Source organism: Ostrea edulis, chromosome 1 (assembly GCF_947568905.1).
Source record: "Ostrea edulis chromosome 1, xbOstEdul1.1, whole genome shotgun sequence".
NCBI lineage: Eukaryota > Metazoa > Mollusca > Bivalvia > Ostreida > Ostreidae > Ostrea > Ostrea edulis.
Window position 1 is genome coordinate 210144 of NC_079164.1, and position 18624 is coordinate 228767.

Below are 18624 nucleotides of genomic sequence, written 5' to 3' on the forward strand. Positions count from 1 at the left end.
TATGCAGGTCACCTTTCTTATATTGAAAAACAAAGCGTATGCGCATCTGGTGCATCAAAATTGGTACCTTATAACTTTTACATTACTTTACATTAACTGAAGAGTATTGGGAACAACTTTGTCGATAAATGAATGATATTTTACAAATACATCTAATGAAGCATTTTAAAAAAAAAATCTAGAGTATGTAAGAAATAACCAGCTGCGGGAAGGGGTTTCTTTTTGTGTCAGAAGTTGCTTCTAATACTTTTCTCATATATTAACTACGGATAACTCCGTTTACCTGATCAAGATTAAGGGCTCACTGCGGGTGTGACTGGTCGACAGGGGATGCATACTATTTTTAGGCATCTGGTCCCACGTCTGGTATATCCTGGGGCCCGTGTTTACCCAAATATCGATTTGTATTGCTTATAGGAGTTATGAGATTGATTACTGTTTGTTATATTCACATTTCATCAATGTGATATGAATATAGATAAATCAACTTCAAACGCCACCACATACGGTATATCATCGCACTTTTACACTTACTGCAGCTCACAATAATTATAAGCATATTGGCAATATTAGGCAAATTCGTCAGATTGATCACTGTTCTTTATATTCACCTTTCATAACTACAGAAGCGTGTAAGACAATTGTCAGTGGACTCATAACATCAAAGCTTGATTATGCCAATTCACTTCTGTTTGGAATCAACACGACCACCTTCGACCGATTACAGAAGATACCGAATACTGCAGCCAGGCTTGTAACAACGACATGGGATCATATTTCCCAAGTCTAAGCGCAATTGCTTTGGCTTTCAGTGCACTTTCGTTCACAATTCTGTGTTTACCTTCTGTGCTCTCATTGACGTGTATTTTTCATCTTGACCACTAAGATCTGAAACATCACTGACACTCACTGTGCCAAATATTCGTACAAAGTATTTTGGAGAACGCACGTTTAGTTGGACTGCAGCAAGTTTGTGGAATGACCTTCCACAACATGTTAAAGCTGCAAAAGCATTAACGTTTTTTTAATGCTAAAAGCCACTTTAAAAAAAAACTGTTCCCCTTATTTTTAAACTTTTTACACGGTACAAGTTTTTTGTCGATGACCATTTTAATGCAAATTTCTATATTTTCTTAATGTTTTATTTCGTTGATTTCTAATACGTGTACTTTGCATGGTGCTCGACATATATAACCAAAACAAAATTAGCTATTGATCTTAATTATATTATTTCATTTTGGATATCTTACAAATATAAGATATTATGCCATACTGTTATTTAATTTTATTTCATTGTGTTTTATTGTCTTATTCCTCTCCTTATCTTTGCAAAGCGCCTTAACTGAGATGTGTTGTCATGTTGTACTTGCAATTAAGATAATTAAAACGACTTTTGAATTAGCGAAATGGTGATTTTAAACGGGACTGTTGAAACCACTGTAACATCAGCTTAGTTTAAGTAGCATGTCTCTATTCAAAATTTGGTCACACTCAGAACAAACTATTCTGTATTGAATCAGTTGAGAGACATAAATACCACACGCAAGCAATAATGGTATATTGCTATGTAAATATTGGAAGTTGATGGTGTATAGTGTGCAATGATCATAAAGCTGAGGTATTAGTTATCTCATATGTATTGTAAAATATCCAAGTATAAAACAAACATTGAAGACTCTTTTGTCTCTTTTATTTTGAGTCCACTGGGATACATTGATATATGAATGAATCTGAATATTGAATACATGAAATATCGGTCGATGTGTCTTAATTACGAATTAAAAGTCACTGGAAGAGATTTCTTCTCATGTAGAACCTTTGAATAAAATTTGCTTCCAAAGAATACAAAACCAATCAGATAACAATGAAGCACTTGTTCCCAGTTAATTATTGAATGATTCACTCCCGACAATTAAAAACTAATGCCTAAAGGCCCATCTACAATTTCTAATGTATCTGTAGAATTTTTAAAAGAAAGAAGAACATGTCAAATTTAAAAGCGATAGGTATGATGAAAATTTATGTACAATTACTGAAAGTGGGTGTTGATGTTGTAGCTAACATATTGTGTTTCATCATGAATTCCTCTGTAATGGAGGGAGACTTTGTAAATGACTGAAAAAAGCTAGAGTTACCCCGCTTTTCTGGGGATAATTTCCATGTTAATCATTATGGACCTGTATCTGATTTACCTATCATGAGCAAAATTAGGGAAAGATATGTTTGTACCACTTCATACGAGTATTTCAATGCAAATAAGCTTCCCACAGAGCATCCATCAGGTTCAAACCAAAATAATCTTACGACACTGTTTTACATATCATTCACAAATAGTTTGAGAAGTTTGATAAAGAGAAACTTACTGCTGTACTTTTTATTGATGTAAGCAAATCATTTAACACACTTAATCATGATATATTGATGCACAAACTTTGATCTTTTGGTATTTGTGAAGACTTCTATATTGTTTCATTCTCATTTCCATGACAGTTCGCAATGTCTCAAATGGAAAGGGACCATCTAAAAGGAAATCGATCCCTCGGGGATTTATATTGGGTCTTCTGTTTTATTCTGTTTGTAAAGGACTATCTAACATGTTTGAAACACTCTACAGTCGATATCTATGCGTACAGTACCCGCAACGTTATTGTTGACATTCCTATTGTGTTCTATCGTGCATGTGTTCTATCGTATCGTGCATGTATCCTATCGTATTGTGTGTGTATCCTATCGCATCGTGTTTTTGCGTTTATCAGGTTTTCCGTTTTCTATAGTGTTTTGCGTTTATCAGGTCTATCGTTTTTTGGGTGTATCAGGTTTTCCGTTTATCGTGAAAATCGTTTATCGTGTAGCTTCGGAAAATATCGGTATTTTACATTAAATCTAATGATAAAGTACGATACTTTTCGAAAGCTTTATTCGTTTTGTTAAAGAAACTATTTTTAGGAATCGAGATAAGACAGTATATTTGAAGGAGAAAATAAAGGTGGCGATTTTAAGGTAGAAGAAGAGTTATTTGTCTGTCCAGAGAGGGTGAAAATTTATCACAATTTCATTCTAAGTAGTATAAAAAGTAGACAGTGGTTTGCCGAGCAAACCGGGTACAGTAAACCTGAAACCTCCTTCATCTGAAGTTCATAAACATTTGTTTGTCTAGAAACAATTATTTGTAATTAACACTAACAGAAAAATAGGAAGTTCGGATTTGAAAGGAAAAATCAGTAAATTACATTGTTTATTACATGTACATATATTTTAATAAAGGGTTTTTTTCTTCCGATTTTTTCCACCTGTATTCTATTTATATACCAGCTACTGAACTTGTGAGCGTCTGTGTATCACCTGTGTTTCTCAGGGACATTGTATTTCACACATTTAGAAGATTACGTTTTAAAAGGGTACAATGGTGTTGCATCTCCCAAAAGTCTGCTCAACTGGGCACGACTCTGCTGTCATCGTTTTTTCTTACTTGTACATGTACCAATAGTCGTACGAGTAGATACTTAAAATTGATGCCCGTTTTTATGACTATTTGAATTTTGTTATACTAAACACAAATTTTTTTAAGCGTTTCAAAATTGTGAATTTAAAAAAGCCGAGTTTTGTTTATTTTGTTCATAGTTTATTTTTTGTTATCAAGATATCGATTCAAATACATATATTCCAATTACTTATGACTATCAATTATCAATTATAGTGTAGAGATATCTAACTTATGAAGATTTGGTGTAGTGCAGTGAATTTTTTTTAAGCGGTCATGATGAAAATAATTGTAATTGTTGAATGACGGGTGAACTTAAGAGTTTGATGCAAAATAACCCCCTACTCGCTACACACAAAATATTACTTGGTTTTATTTCACATTCAAGATAATAGACATTAGAATAAGAGAGCTACTGAATCATGGTACCACTACATTGTAATTTAGTTAATTCCCAGTGTAATGTTTTTTTTATTAAACATTAGGTGACAATATAATTTTAGAATCAATTCATATTGATTTCAAATAATGAATTAAAAACCGTATTCAGTTTAATTTTCTGATTTTAGCTGTGATGGCGCAAACAATTGAATTAGAATTTGTCTTTAAAGTACGACCGTGTACTAAAGAAATTATACATTTTATGTGTATAATGAATATTGAAATATTTCAATATCATTATCAACATAATGTATTTATGTTGTAGGTATCAAAATTTGGTTCTGTCTAAATTGCTTCTAAATTTACAACATTTCTATCAGGTTTTCCGTTTATCGTGAAGATCGCTTATCGTGTTTTGCGTTTATCAGGTCTATCGTGAAGATCGTTTATCAGGTTTTGTGTTTATCAGGTTTATCGTGTATCCTATCGTATCGTGCGTGCATCCTATCGTATCGTGTGTGTATCCTATCCTATCGTGTGAGTATCGTGTTCTGTCGTTTACCATGCCAAGAATAACGTTGCGGGTACTGTATGATACTACGCAAGATGTTTCTGATAAATCTTTAGATGTGATAGAAAGAAAGTTAATGGATGATATTATAAATTATATGGAATGGATGCAAAAGAAAACGTTGACAACAAAAATGAAGAAAACATATTGTACTGTTTTTTAAGTTCCACATTATATGCCACCTAAGTATTTGAATCTTTTTAGATTTGTGAATGAGGTTGTTTCATACCAATTGTTAGGCTATTCTTGGCACATTGATTTTGACTATGGTTAACTCCGTGTATCTGATCAAGAAAATAGGCTCACGGCGTGTGTTACCTGTCGACAGGGGATGCTTGCTCCTCCTAGGTACCTGATCCCACCTCTGGTGTGTCCAGGGGTCCGTGTTTGCCCAACTATCTATTTTGTATTGCTTGTAGGAGCTATGAGATTGATCACTGTTGGTTATCGTCACCTTTCATATAGTCATTATCTTATAAGAATATCCAGGGTAGTCCATTGGTGAACATAAACAAATGTATGAATGAATTCAAGAAAACTTCATAAATATCATAGCAAGTCTCTCCCATATGCAAGGTGAAGATAATGAACAGTGATCATATGCCATTTATTACTAGGGAACGCATTTTGCCTATTCTATATATGAAAAACATAGGAAAAATAGTTAAAGTCTTGTCTTTTCACCATTTTTCAAGATTATTATTATTCAGACGTCAGTAGAGACAAAAGTGAAGCTTAATTAACAGATCGAGATAATTTGTGACAAAATAATTGTAATAGAAATTACCACATGCATAATTTGCTGTGAATCTAGATTCTGTATGATTATAGAATGAAAGGTGAAGATAACGAACAACGGTCAATATATATTACGGTCGATTAAAATCCATAATATCCATAGATATGATTTTGGAATGTGGCCGATGAAGATCCATGGTATTTATAGATATTATTTTGGGGTATGGCTGATTATAATACATGTACATTATATTTTTAGATATAATTTTGGGGATATACAATGGTCATTCCTATAAACCGGACATCAATAACTCCGATGACATCAGGACTCAGATGGTGAGGCTGATGAAGATGTGCTGGGACGATGACTGGCAGCAGAGACCGGATTTCACGAATATTCTCAGATCCATCCGCGAGAACAACATAGAGGCGTAAGTCTGTACATTGAAACTAATCGAAGTTAGCGCGATTACAAATTTTCGTTTAAGCAAAACACATAACGCAGCAAATCTTTGTGAGTTCATCTCACAACTACAGTTATTTTGTCCCATTTAGATTTTAGACTCTCATTGAAAAAAACTACGAAACATAGCGTTTGTTTTCACATTGGAGATACATGGTACATTACTACCAACTCTCAGGATGTGGATCTTGTCGACTGTTGATTTTTTCTCATTAGACTAAGAGAAAATTATATGTGCTATGTGAATAAGAGGAATGTGTATATCATCTTCAACTGCAAGACACGCCCTAGTCTCTTGAAGATGTATAATATCAGGAACATTTATTTGCAAAGGTATACGATATCTTAAAGTGCTTATTATAAACTGTTGATAAATAACATTTGTTTGGTGCAACATTGTACACCTGGTGTTACAGGATTAGGGTTAGGGTCTGATACCCACATAAGACAGCCTTTCCTATGATATGGTGCATTCCTTTACGTGAAAGCTTCGCACAGACGTTGCTTACCAAAGTTTTCAATGGTGTATCTTATTTCCAAAGTGTGGTTGTGATCTTCGAGCAGTTCCCCAATCCACAACTTTTAGATGATGAAAGGTGAATATAACCAACATTGATCAATCTCATAACTCCTATAAGCAATACCAAATAGATAGTTGGGCAAACAAGGATCCCTGGACACACCAGAGGTGGAATCGGGTGCTTAGGAGGAGTAATCACACACCCCGTGAGGGGATGAAATATATCAACTAATTTCGATCTGTATCTTGAAATATCAACAAAAATACTTGAAACGCTGCAAAACACAGGTGGGCTAATTTCTGTGAAAGATAAAAGAAAACGTGTTAGTTAATTTGTTATAATATATTAGTATACCCTTACTGTGAGTTAGCATCTATAGAAAAGTCTTTCTAAACCTAAAAACATCAACGTAGCATATAGTAGAAATTATTTAATCTCACCCAAAATGAAACCAATGAAATAACTCACTTCTAAACGATAATTTCACAATGCCTATGATGTAAGACAATTAATCGTCGTAAACATTCCTGGAAAAGGTTTACCGATCGTGGTAGCTCAGTGTTATGTGTCGGAACAAACAATTGATATAGCGCGGCAGCATTTACCAACAAAAGGCAATTAAACAATTAATAAGATTTTTTTTGCAATTAATAATTGAAAGAAAATTGTTACAATAGCAAAATATTAGCCTGCGGTAGTTGAACAATAAATCCAAACACACAAAAATAATTATCTGAAATCGTAGTTCCCAGTATAAAATCCAAATCAATAGAAAAGTGTCTAACCAGAGTTTTTTTTTTCATCATAAGAATTTCATTGTATTTATAATGGGAATGCATTTTCTAGTACAATCTTGAAAGACAATGATGCAACCATTACGTAATCTTTGTACTAAAAATAACACGTATCTAGAACAATATTGGTCAGAGATGTCAATGACAAGTAAACATCACTCTCTAGAACAATCTAGGTCAAATAGCAACACACAACATCAGTGGTAGAACGTTCGCATCGTATATGGGAGGTCGTGAGTTCGAACCCCGTTCGTACGATGACCACGTTAAAACTAAGACGTTAATATAAGTAGTAATTGCTCCTTCACCACACACTCGGCATTTAGAAGTGAAAATTATGCGTCATTCGGATATGATATTAAAACGGAATCCTGTGCCTGAAAGGCGTTGGCATATTAAAGAACTTTCAATGTCACGGTCCTTAGTGCTAGTTACGGGTTTAAATCTGAGGCAGTTCACTTACAGTTGATGACGTCTCAATATGAATGCACAATGTTTGACATTTTCGTTTGACATGTTTGTAAAACAAACAACGTGAAAAGGGTAATTTCTTGCTCCAAACAAATGAATTGTTGACTATATTTTCTTGAATGGAACACAAAGTCCGAGTGTCCGTTATCAAGAATGAATGAACGTAATTTTATTTGTCATTTTGATGACTAGTCGATTTGTAAAACATTGGTTTGCCAGCATTGTAGGGCTAATTCGGTATTTTACCTCCAAAAATCAGGCAGCCCAGATACAGGTTCTATCGAATAAATATCTATTTACACAATTTAATGTCAATCCACTTATAAATGATAGAATTGTTTGTGGATGTGATACCCAGTAGGGTCGGTAGCTGTCCGGCACTGTAAAATATAACTACCTGCTCTTTATTGGCATGACAAGATACCAACTTTTTATCACAAGATAACGAACGAGTGATTTCCAGATAATCAACTCTTTATAACAAAACAATAACTTACTATAACGAAATACTAACTCGTTCTAAAGAGTTTGTTCCTCGTTCTCCCAAATAAGATCATAGCAACCATCGTATCTTTAGTTAATATAATAGGAAAAACTAAAGTTTAAGTCGTGTTAAAGACAAATCGTAAATTAATTCGTTATGGAACCCGTACACATATTTATCAAACAGTCATCTCCAGTTTAATTAGGAAGTACTTGTGATCAAATGTTAATTTTCTAAATCAACCGCACCAAATTTCTGATTATGATTTCAATGGAATAAAAACGATTCCTTTTAGATATGGATGTAAATAATGACCACTTTGAAAAGTTGATGACGATTCTAAATCGAAGTTACTTATTTCGTAGAGGGATTGGAGATATTGTGTGTGATGTTTTAGTATAGCCTTTATTCGTGTTCTGTTGTTATCAAACAAACATGCACAACATTACCACCGTGTTTTAATTGTATGCCTCGTGCTTTTTCATACACTTAGATACATCACCAATTTAGTTAACGTGACACAAAGAGCACCGAAGGTTCGTTTTCGAGGTATCGTCTGCCATGAAAAGGACCTTTGTTTTTAAGGACGTATATAAAAGACAACTGACTTTCATTTCTGATACCGGTCACTTTGCGAAGGAACATTATCTACTTATGTAGTACCGGTGGCAGGGTTAGGGTTAAACGGTTTGACGAGGCACCGAAATTAATCCTCGATTACCCTAATTGCTAGAGTAATGTGACTGCAATTAGTGTTAGTCTGATGATACTACAAAGATGATTGTTGATTGCGACATTCCTCGATTCGTAGGAGTGTGAGTATAATAGACAACATGATCAACATGCTGGAGAAGTATGCCAACAACCTGGAGGACCTCGTGGAAGAGAGGACGGTCGCACTGAACGAAGAAAAAGAGAAGACAGATCTTCTCCTAAATCGGATGTTACCCAGGTAAGATCTCATATCACAGACACGATGTTTTAGTAAAAATCCCCAAACTCATCGTACTTACCGAGTCGTTCTTTCAACACTCTTAACTTATGTTTTATTTCGGTTTTGCACTGATCTAAGGATAAGAATGCGAAAGGTACATCCCTGATGTAATACATTTATCTATTCTGTGTTGTATTATTCCATGGGAAGTTTTTATTTGGAATACATGATATTTGTGCACATGTAGTATACTCGTAATTATATAGGCTTGTGGCCGAGAAATTAAAGAGAGGGGAATCAGTTGATCCTGAAACGTTCGAAGCAGTTACAATTTTCTTCTCGGACATCGTAGGATTTACCACCATCGCATCTAAAATCACACCAATAGATGTCGTACAGTTTCTCAACGAGATTTACACGTTATTTGACGATATCATCTCCACTTTTGACGTATATAAGGTAATTTGGAAAAACAATACACTATAATATTTGCAGTCCATTGTATTATTCCCATGAAACTGAATTGCAAGTTTGCACTTTATCCAGACCTCCGAAAGAAAGGGGAAACTTAACTCTTCTTATCACACCACAGGTCAAAACCGGCATGGGGTTAGGGTTAAGCTGAACTAGCTATTCTGCCATTTTAATATTCATGTATGTTGTAATTAATAAAATACATATTCAATGATATGAATCTGGCCAGAGGTCCGTGTTTGCCCTACTCTTACTTTTGTATTTCTATAGGAAATATGAGATTTAAGGTAGTGATTGCATGGGTCATTGAAAATTAATGAATCTATGATTTTGTTTTTAATTTTTACATATTTTGTAGCTGGCAGTATTTGTAACTCATTATGAAAGTATCATATACGGTTTTCACGGGAATTGTGACGCCACGGTTGTCATAGTAACCCCACTTGTCGACTTTCTGTAATAAATGGTACAGGTGTTTCAGGTGGTGTTTAAAAATGATACAAAAAGAGTAAGTGATATTTTTATATCAAATTGAAGTTAAAGTCTTAATTGATTTATAATTTGTATTGATATGTCCGTCTATTTTCATATGAAGTAGAAGCAGGGCTGCTTATGAACAATTTCGCAATTTTTAAAAGGCAACTATTCACCAAAGCAGACATATTTTCACTCCCTGAGAAATAAATGACCAGTGTATTTTTTAAAAATTTTAAATATGTTTTACATATGTTAGCAGGAAGTTTTCCTGAAAGTATCAATATGGTTTTCATGTTTACTATGGCGCTAAAAGCAGTCTAGTCATCCCCTCCTCTTCCTTACATAAATGCTGCAAGTAATAATTACAATAAATATGCATCTTACATGTTGAAAATGAAAATGAAAATATAAAAATGTTTTGATGTTTATTATTGAATTTATTCCACATGGAATGATAGAACTGTTGCTTTTGAGATGTTCTTTTTTTATTACTTTCTGTTTAAAATTACTTACAATATTCATGTTCTGAAAGTGTATGTTAAAAACGCGGGAAATATAACACATCCGATGTAAACTGTGCATTTCGACGTCGATTTACCAGCAACGTTGTTTTTTCTCTCTTTTCAAATCAAGCGATTATCAAACAATAACAAAACTTTCTTATTTCTATATCATAAGAAATAACTGAAGTAATTGAGAAAAAGATATTAAAAACAAGTGCTGCTTTTCAAAATACACATTTTTGATTTCTCTTAACATCCACGTTACATAGTAGACTCCCTCGATTTCCTCAATAATAGCTGATGATCCCAAAGTGGACGATGGAAATATTTGTAGCAAAATAAAGTGATTTAAATATATGTATAACGTACTTAGGAGAGGTATGATTACAATTTTAAATATTTTTTGCTCAAAATAACGCGTTTACATATCCCGTCTTGCAACAGGGGAATGGTATGTATCATGGATACTTAGGGCCTAAATTATAACTATTATTTAAAAATAATGAAAACATCAGGAATTTTCATTTGTATTTGATTTACTTATTTATTTCTAAACATATTTTCACTTTACTTTGTGTCTGGTTATAGCTGACAAGTCTCTGTTTCCATCGTCGGTCATTGTTACTTAAGCTTAAGCGCGTGACGTATTCCGGAATCAGAAAGAGAAATAGTTTCTTTTTAAATACTACATTAATATACCACGTAATGCCTTGCAATCAGTGATCACTCCCATAACTCCTATAGGTAATACAAAATAAAGAGTTAGGCAAACACGAACCCCTCGGTATTACAGTGTGCCAGAGGTGTAAATGTATATGTAACACTGACATTTTAGACACTCTACAAGCCACATTTCTTGCTCGAATCATTTAATACTTCAAATGTAACTATGCTATCAAGAGAGGGCAGGGTTACTACAGGACCTCATAAAAACATAAACACTCTAAAGGAGACATTTGTTGCTCGATGGATACTTCACATGTAGATTTGCAATCAAGAGATGAAGAGGCCTACTGAGTTTGTGATCAAAAGGCTAAAGATTAAGGTCACTATGATACTTCATTGAAAAGTTAGTAGACACTCAATGCGAGAGGATATATCCAATCATGCGTAGCCCTTGTAATCATTTTCACATCTGTTGTGGAAATAACTCGAAACAGATTGTAGACAAATTATCACAATGCGCCTGCACATCGATATCAAGAATAATCACGCTATATCTAAGTAAAGTCAAATAAAGTAATAAGGAAATAATGAACTTTAAGAAATGAATAGGAATCCATCAGTGCTTTATTTTTTCTGCATTAAGGTGGAGACAATTGGCGATGCTTATATGGTAGTCAGCGGTCTGCCGGAAAGGAATGAAAACGCCCACAGTGGTCAGATAGGTAGCATGTCTCTGGCCATACTGAAACAGCTCAAACAATTTAAATTGAAGGCAATACCAGAGCAAAAAGTTATGGTCCGCATAGGACTACACACTGGCCCAGTATGCGCAGGTATGAAACGATTTCACCTTAATGTCTAATTAAGAAATTTTACCTTAATGTCTAACTAAGCAATTTCACATTAATATATAATCAAACAATTTACCTGAATTTTTTAATTAAACAATTTCATCATGATGTCTAATTTAACAATTTTACCTTAATGTGTAATTACACATTTTACCTGAATCACTGATTAAGTAATTTTACATATTGTTTCTTCCTATTGATGTAGTAATCATTTGACATCATTTAATGCATCAAAACATAATTTCGCTAAACAACATATAGCGATGAAACATTTACATAAACTCTAACACGATATGCTTACATTGATATTCAATCCATGATAAATGTATCGAAGACTGTTACGTAAGAAAGAACTGAGGGAGAATGTTCATCTAATTATCTCATTCTCTCCTTCTCTTTCTCAAATTTCTTCTATCACTTTTGTCAAAATTGTATGAAAACAGTGAATTATACAAATGAAAGGGTGCAGTAAAACTACATACCGTTTACAATTATCCAAAAACCCTGATTTCAACACTAATGATTTATTGAAAGGTACAAAGTAGAGAAATATAAGATTATGACAGTAACTACATCTGAGATCATGTCGGTATTGGGAGATGTTATTTATAACCGGCATTGTTATAGGTGTTGTGTTACTTATAACTATTGTTGTTGTAGGCGTTGTAGGACAGACGATGCCAAGGTACTGTTTGTTCGGCGACACCGTGAACACAGCTTCCCGGATGGAGTCTAATGGAGAAGGTGAGAAATTACTGGTCTAAATTTCATGAATTTTAGACTACCCAAACGCATCCGATCTAGTAGATAAAATATCTGCATAATTGTAAATTTTGAAACATTGAAGTGATTGTTTGAACAGGTGGGAAAATACACATCACACAGATGACGAGGAGTGCACTGATGAGTTTTGGAGGGTATGAGATAGTAGATCGAGGAAATATTCCGATTAAGGTATACTACGTAACGTCCTTATTATAATTTTTCAAAATCAGTTAAAATGGGTTGCAATTCTACCTTTGATTTATTCTGAATATAATTGGCATTTTTAAGGTATCCGTTTATATGATCAAAACTGAGGGCTCACGACGAGCCACGACCGGTCAACTGGGGATGCTTACTCCTCCCCGGAACCTGATTACACTTCCGGTATGCATAGGGGTTTGTCTTTGCCCAGCTCTATATTCTGTATTTTTTACAGACATTGTGAGATTGATCACTGTTTTTCAACATAACATTTTCCTGTGACCGATGCTTTAATATCACTTACATATCAAACATATAAATGAATGATAAATTGCTTCAAACTATGTTTATTACAAATTTTAGACAAGTAGAATCGGAAGGACAACCCCACCCATTTGTCTTGACAATGAACATATCTGTGATTTCCGAATGCAAATACAGATATATTGGGTGACTGGCTCCAACTATTTTTGATAGAAGTAGTCAGTAAAACGTATGGGTAAAGTGCTGTCTGACTTGTTTCATACCAACTGAGGCCGTTCTTTGCATACTGAACCTGGTTCCACCCCTGGTATCTACGGAGTGATTGAAACTCAAAATTTCCGCCAAACCTCCCCTCCTCGATATAAGATTTTCAAGATAGGGATTTTTTTTTCTTTCCTTCTCAAGAATTTAAAGTTTTTGGAAAGTAATTTTCCAACTTCTTCGGATCCCTTTGAAATACGACGATGCAAGGTGTTTACACGAAATTCGATGACTACACAAATAAGATGACATCATACTGCTAACTTTAATGGTACACTATTTTCTCTTGTTTAAATGTGTTCGACAATAATCTTTATAGCAAGAATATCAAGTAAGGTGAAGATAACGAACAGTGATCAATCTCATAACTCCTATAAGCAATACAAAATAAATAGTTTGGCAAACAAGCATAAAATTAGATAATTCATTTTCATTGCAAAGTGAAATAGAGTAACATTTTTCCGTGCAAAAGCATAGTAAAGTCTAAGCCTACTTGTAGCATCAAACATCGAAGAATCATCAAAATGCTGATGAACTCAGTTAATTAGCAAACACAAATTAAGACTAATAACACTGTTCTGCACAACTGTGTCTAACGCCTGATAAGCGTTCATTCAATGTTTGAATAACAGTGATTTAACATTACCTTACCTCTACTTTGTATTGCTTATAGGAGTTATGAGATTGATCACTGTTCGTTATCTTCAACTTAGAATAACGTTATATTCAATTATGTTCAATAAATGTTAGGCCAATTAACGTTCATTTATGGATGACCAACACAATACCTCAATTTGTTTGAATAATGACAGTAATCCATCATTAATGCTAAATTCATAATAATTCAATTAATCTTAAATTAATATGAGGTGCAATTTTATTAGTATACCCATGAAAAAATTAAAGTAACGAACAGTGACCAATCTCATAACTCCTATGCTAAGCTACTGACAAACGGGTTCATGGTGCAGGAGCTTCAACAGTTTCGATTAAAGTCAGCACTTCGCAATTTCTATGGCCGTTATAACGATCTAGTGTGCCATTACAACCTATCATTGGGTCAAATGTTGTCTGACGTGTATCATACCAATTGTTAAGTCGTTCTTGGCACATTGATTTTGACCGCCGATAACTCCGTGTACCTGACCAAGATATAGAGCTCACGGAGGGTGTGATCGGTCGACAGGGGATGATTACTCCTCCTAGGTAACTGATATCACTTCTGATTTATCCAGGAGTCCGTGTTTTCCCAATTCTCAATGTTGTATTGTTTATTGGAAATTGATCACTGTTCGTTATCTTCGTCTTTCATTGGAATACAAAATTAAAAGTTTGCAAAAACGGACCCCTAGATAAAGCAGAGGAGGAGTCATTTAAATCACAATACAAGACTAATTGTAAAAATACCTTCTGCTATTTCAGGGGAAGGGGGAAATGTATACTTACTGGTTGGTCAACAAAACAGACACACATCCTCAATCATCCTCACCGTCTAACTTGGACCAGCATCGCCCACGTAGTTTTCCCAGTCACATGAGGCCATTGCACAGTGAAGTAGACGAAACGGATGGACTCTCAATAGAAGAAAGGGGACATTTCTGACTCTGCAAATGTCGCTTAATGTATCACCGATCGAAATCGTGCACTAAAGGAAAATCTAGTCTGACAATACAATGAGAATATGAACGTTTGAAATGAGGATGTCTAGTTTATTTATATAGTCTTCAGTTCCGTCCATCTGTCGTTATTGATATTAAATAGGTTGCTCGGTGTTTTTGCTTATCATATATTTGATAATGATTAATTGTCAAATACGGGATAGCGGAACTAGAAAAATATTTTGGAACTATTCAGAAAAGGGAAGTTACGAAAATTATGCCTCACTTGGGCAACTCTTGTAAAACAAAAAATGTGTTGGATAAAGACGACTCATGAATACCTTAGTACCAAATATTTTGAGTTGTTGGATTAAATGTCTGTACACCTGCCTCCATCCTCCTTCTTTCTTGACATCGCGTTATCATCACAACATTCGTTATTAGTACATGCAAAGATCAATATATTAGCTGGTCACTTCTTATAATAGCTGTGAATTGGAATTGCAAGGTTGAGCCGATGAATTGAACTCGTAGACATGTACTGAAGGATAACATATCTCCCTTTTACGATTTGGGGTTTGGGCAGAACTGCTTTTCTTGCTAAGAATTTTCAGCTAAATATAACGACACTTTTTCTCAATTTCTTCCCCACCCCTCAACTTTCAAAAACGACGCTAAACTGTGCCTGAACTCATTATAGCTGATCGTAAGTAAGTAGCATATGCCTGTTAACTGAAAAGGTAATCTCTTTGGACATACTAAAACCATAGGAAATGCAAATATAGCATTATTTTTGTAGCTGTTATATACTTATTTTCCTGATATGACTAAGTATAAAAAGCGCTACGGAATCGGAGACGAAATAATGGTTCTGGTATTCCATATTGATTGGTGTCATGTAAAAAATAAAATTCATTTTCAAAGGGCATGACGCTTCGCGCCGTCATTCTCCATGAAGTGTGTTAGCGTTTCATGAAAAGTATGTTTGCTTTAAGCGTTGAAAATTACATTTTCATTCTACATTATTCAGTCGGAATTTCTAATCGCTAAATGACGTGCTATACTTATCAAGATTCATACGCGTATTGTTCCCAACTGCAATGTTTTCATGAAGAAATGGCTTTTATTGCCATTTATAAATATATAAATCGGGAAACCATTGGAAATACAAATATAGCATTATTTTTGTAACTGTTATATACTTGTTTCCCTGATACGACTTTAAAGAGATTTTAATGATAGAGGAGGTGGATGGGTAAGGCGTGAAAAGTACATGTGAACAAATTAGGGAGTAAATGTGTTAAGGTCGATATATCACAAATGCCTTTCACTCAGTATGTTGTTATATAGCTGCAATAATGTAGCCATATCCGGTTTTTCGGGATAGGACTACAATTTCATAAGATCTCCGTAATGGTGTGAAATGATTTTATGAAATATCGAAAATAACCTATGTGCTTTAGTCCCAAATATTGTTTACACCAAACTTTGCGCTCGGACATGTCTAATAAAGGTGTTTTTCCATTGAATATCATGTACAGCATGTATTTGTTTTCCTTCTGCTCCGTCATGCTTGTTATCGTGAGATCTCGTTGGTGGATCTACTGAAAAACTTCAACATTGACAGTCAGCATGAAAATGTAGTTACTTGAGCCATTTCGACAAATATAGGAAAAGCATATGCTTGCTGAAAGAATTTACACACTGCTGTTCGGTTTTTATCTTGATATTAAATTCAAACCTTTTCAATACCGGCGAAATAGCTTTCTCCTGCGTACTCATCCATTGATGTAAATACTACTTTGTATGGCATATGCAAATAACTAGACAATCGAAAGTTGAAACTTCAGTACATTAAATATCGCGTACAAATATGAAGCGAGAAATTGGAATTTATCGAAATTGTTGATAACGGTAGAATAGGGCCTCACAAATCGTAAATTGCGGGTTGTAAATTTATACATTGACTAAAAAAACATAGAATATCATTTTATTTACGTAAAGAAAGTCAGCAATTGTTTAGACTGATCGAAAATGTTGCCGGAGTGAATCCCACCTGCATCCGCACCATTACGGAGATGCTAAGGAGTAGCTGCAATAATGTAGCCCTATCCAATTTTTTTTAATTCTTACGTTTTCGGGATAGGGCTACAATTCCACAGGATCTCCGTAATGGTGCAAAATAATTTTATGAATAACCGATAATAAACTATGTGTATTAGTCCCAAATGTTGTTTACACCAAAAGGAGTACCAACTTTGTGCTCGGGCATGTCTAATAAAGGTGTTTTTCATTAAATACAATGTACAGCATGCAAAATTCTTCGTCTGCTCCGCCATGCTTATCGCGAGATCTCGTAGGTGGATCCAATGAAAAACCTAAGCATTGACAATCAGCGCGAAAATGTAGTTACTCGAGCCACTTCGACAAAGAAAGGAAAATCATATTGTTGCAGAAAGAATTTACACTCTGCTGTTCGGTTTTTAACTTGATATTAAATTCAAACCTTTTCAATATCGACGAAATAGCTTTCGCCTCCATACTTTTCCACTGATGTAAATATTACCTTATATGGCATATGCAAATGACTTGACAATCGGAAGTTTATACTTCAGTACATCAAACATGGCGCACAAATATGAATCGAGAAATTGGAATTTATCGAAATTGTTGAAAACGGTAGAATAGAGCCTCACAAATCTTAAGTTGCAGGTTGTAAATTTATATATTGACTAAGAAACATAGAATATCATTTTATTTACGTAAAGAAAGTCAGGAAATGTTTAGAATGAGCGCAAATGTTGCGGGAGTGAATCACTCCCGCATTTGCACCATTACGGAGATCCTAAGGAGTTGTAGCCCTCTCCTATAAAAAAAAAAAAAAAAAAAAAAAAATCAGAGAGGGCTACATTATTGCAGCTAGCTAAGGAGTTGTAGCCCCCCCCCCCCAAAAAAAAAACGGAGAGGAATACATATATTGCAGCCAATTGTTATAGTGAAATATCTTTATAATGTGGCAACCTGTTAGATAATGAATTGGTGCATCTAAAAATATACACACATAAAAATCAATGAGTTCAATGAACAAAAACATGAATATATACAAATCTAGTTAATTGCATTGGCTGCAATTCTTCTGAGTTAAGTATCAATCGCTAAGATGGGTTAAATAGTTTATAATGAGTGTCAAATAATGGTGATTAATTTATCTTTATTATGTGCCAGGGGTCCGTGTTTGTCCAACTATCTACTTTGTATTGCTTATAGGAGTTATGGGATTGATCACTGTTCGTTATCTTCACCTTTCATTATGCTAGTACAATGATTTAACACATCGGGAGTTAGAGTTATAGTTCATCAATTATTGTTTGATTTACACTGTCTTTTATTTACATTCATCATTCCCTCCGGTATCAAAACAACTCGCCCCTAAACAACTTGCCCTCAAGACAACTCGCCCCCTCATTGAGACAACTCGCCCCTAAGACAACTCGCCCTCAAGACAACTCGCCCCCTCTCTTGAGATAACTCACCACTTCATAGCATGCATGTTTACAATTATTATTTTTGGTCTAAACCCAAGAGATGTGTTAGCACAAATTAATACATTTAGCATAGATAGTACGTGTACATACATCACAGACAAAAAGACATGTTCACATGGACAACGAACGTCGTGTCATTTTATGCAAGACGAACAATTTAAGTGAAAATCCAGTGCTGGGG

General features: G+C 34.5%; 1 protein-coding gene across 1 annotated transcript in view; it reads left to right on the top strand.

The window, feature by feature from the left end:
• The window catches only part of LOC125664556 (atrial natriuretic peptide receptor 1-like), a 46888-nt gene extending 31817 nt beyond the window's left edge, over positions 1-15071 (top strand). Inside the window, exons 14-20 of the mRNA XM_056152806.1 lie at positions 5431-5602; positions 8716-8856; positions 9105-9297; positions 11602-11791; positions 12470-12553; positions 12672-12763; positions 14723-15071. Of these exons, the coding sequence (XP_056008781.1) occupies positions 5431-5602; positions 8716-8856; positions 9105-9297; positions 11602-11791; positions 12470-12553; positions 12672-12763; positions 14723-14902 (1052 nt within the window). The 3' untranslated portion in view covers positions 14903-15071. The remainder of the gene's footprint in view (positions 1-5430; positions 5603-8715; positions 8857-9104; positions 9298-11601; positions 11792-12469; positions 12554-12671; positions 12764-14722) is intronic.
• The last annotated feature ends 3553 nt before the right edge of the window (positions 15072-18624 follow it).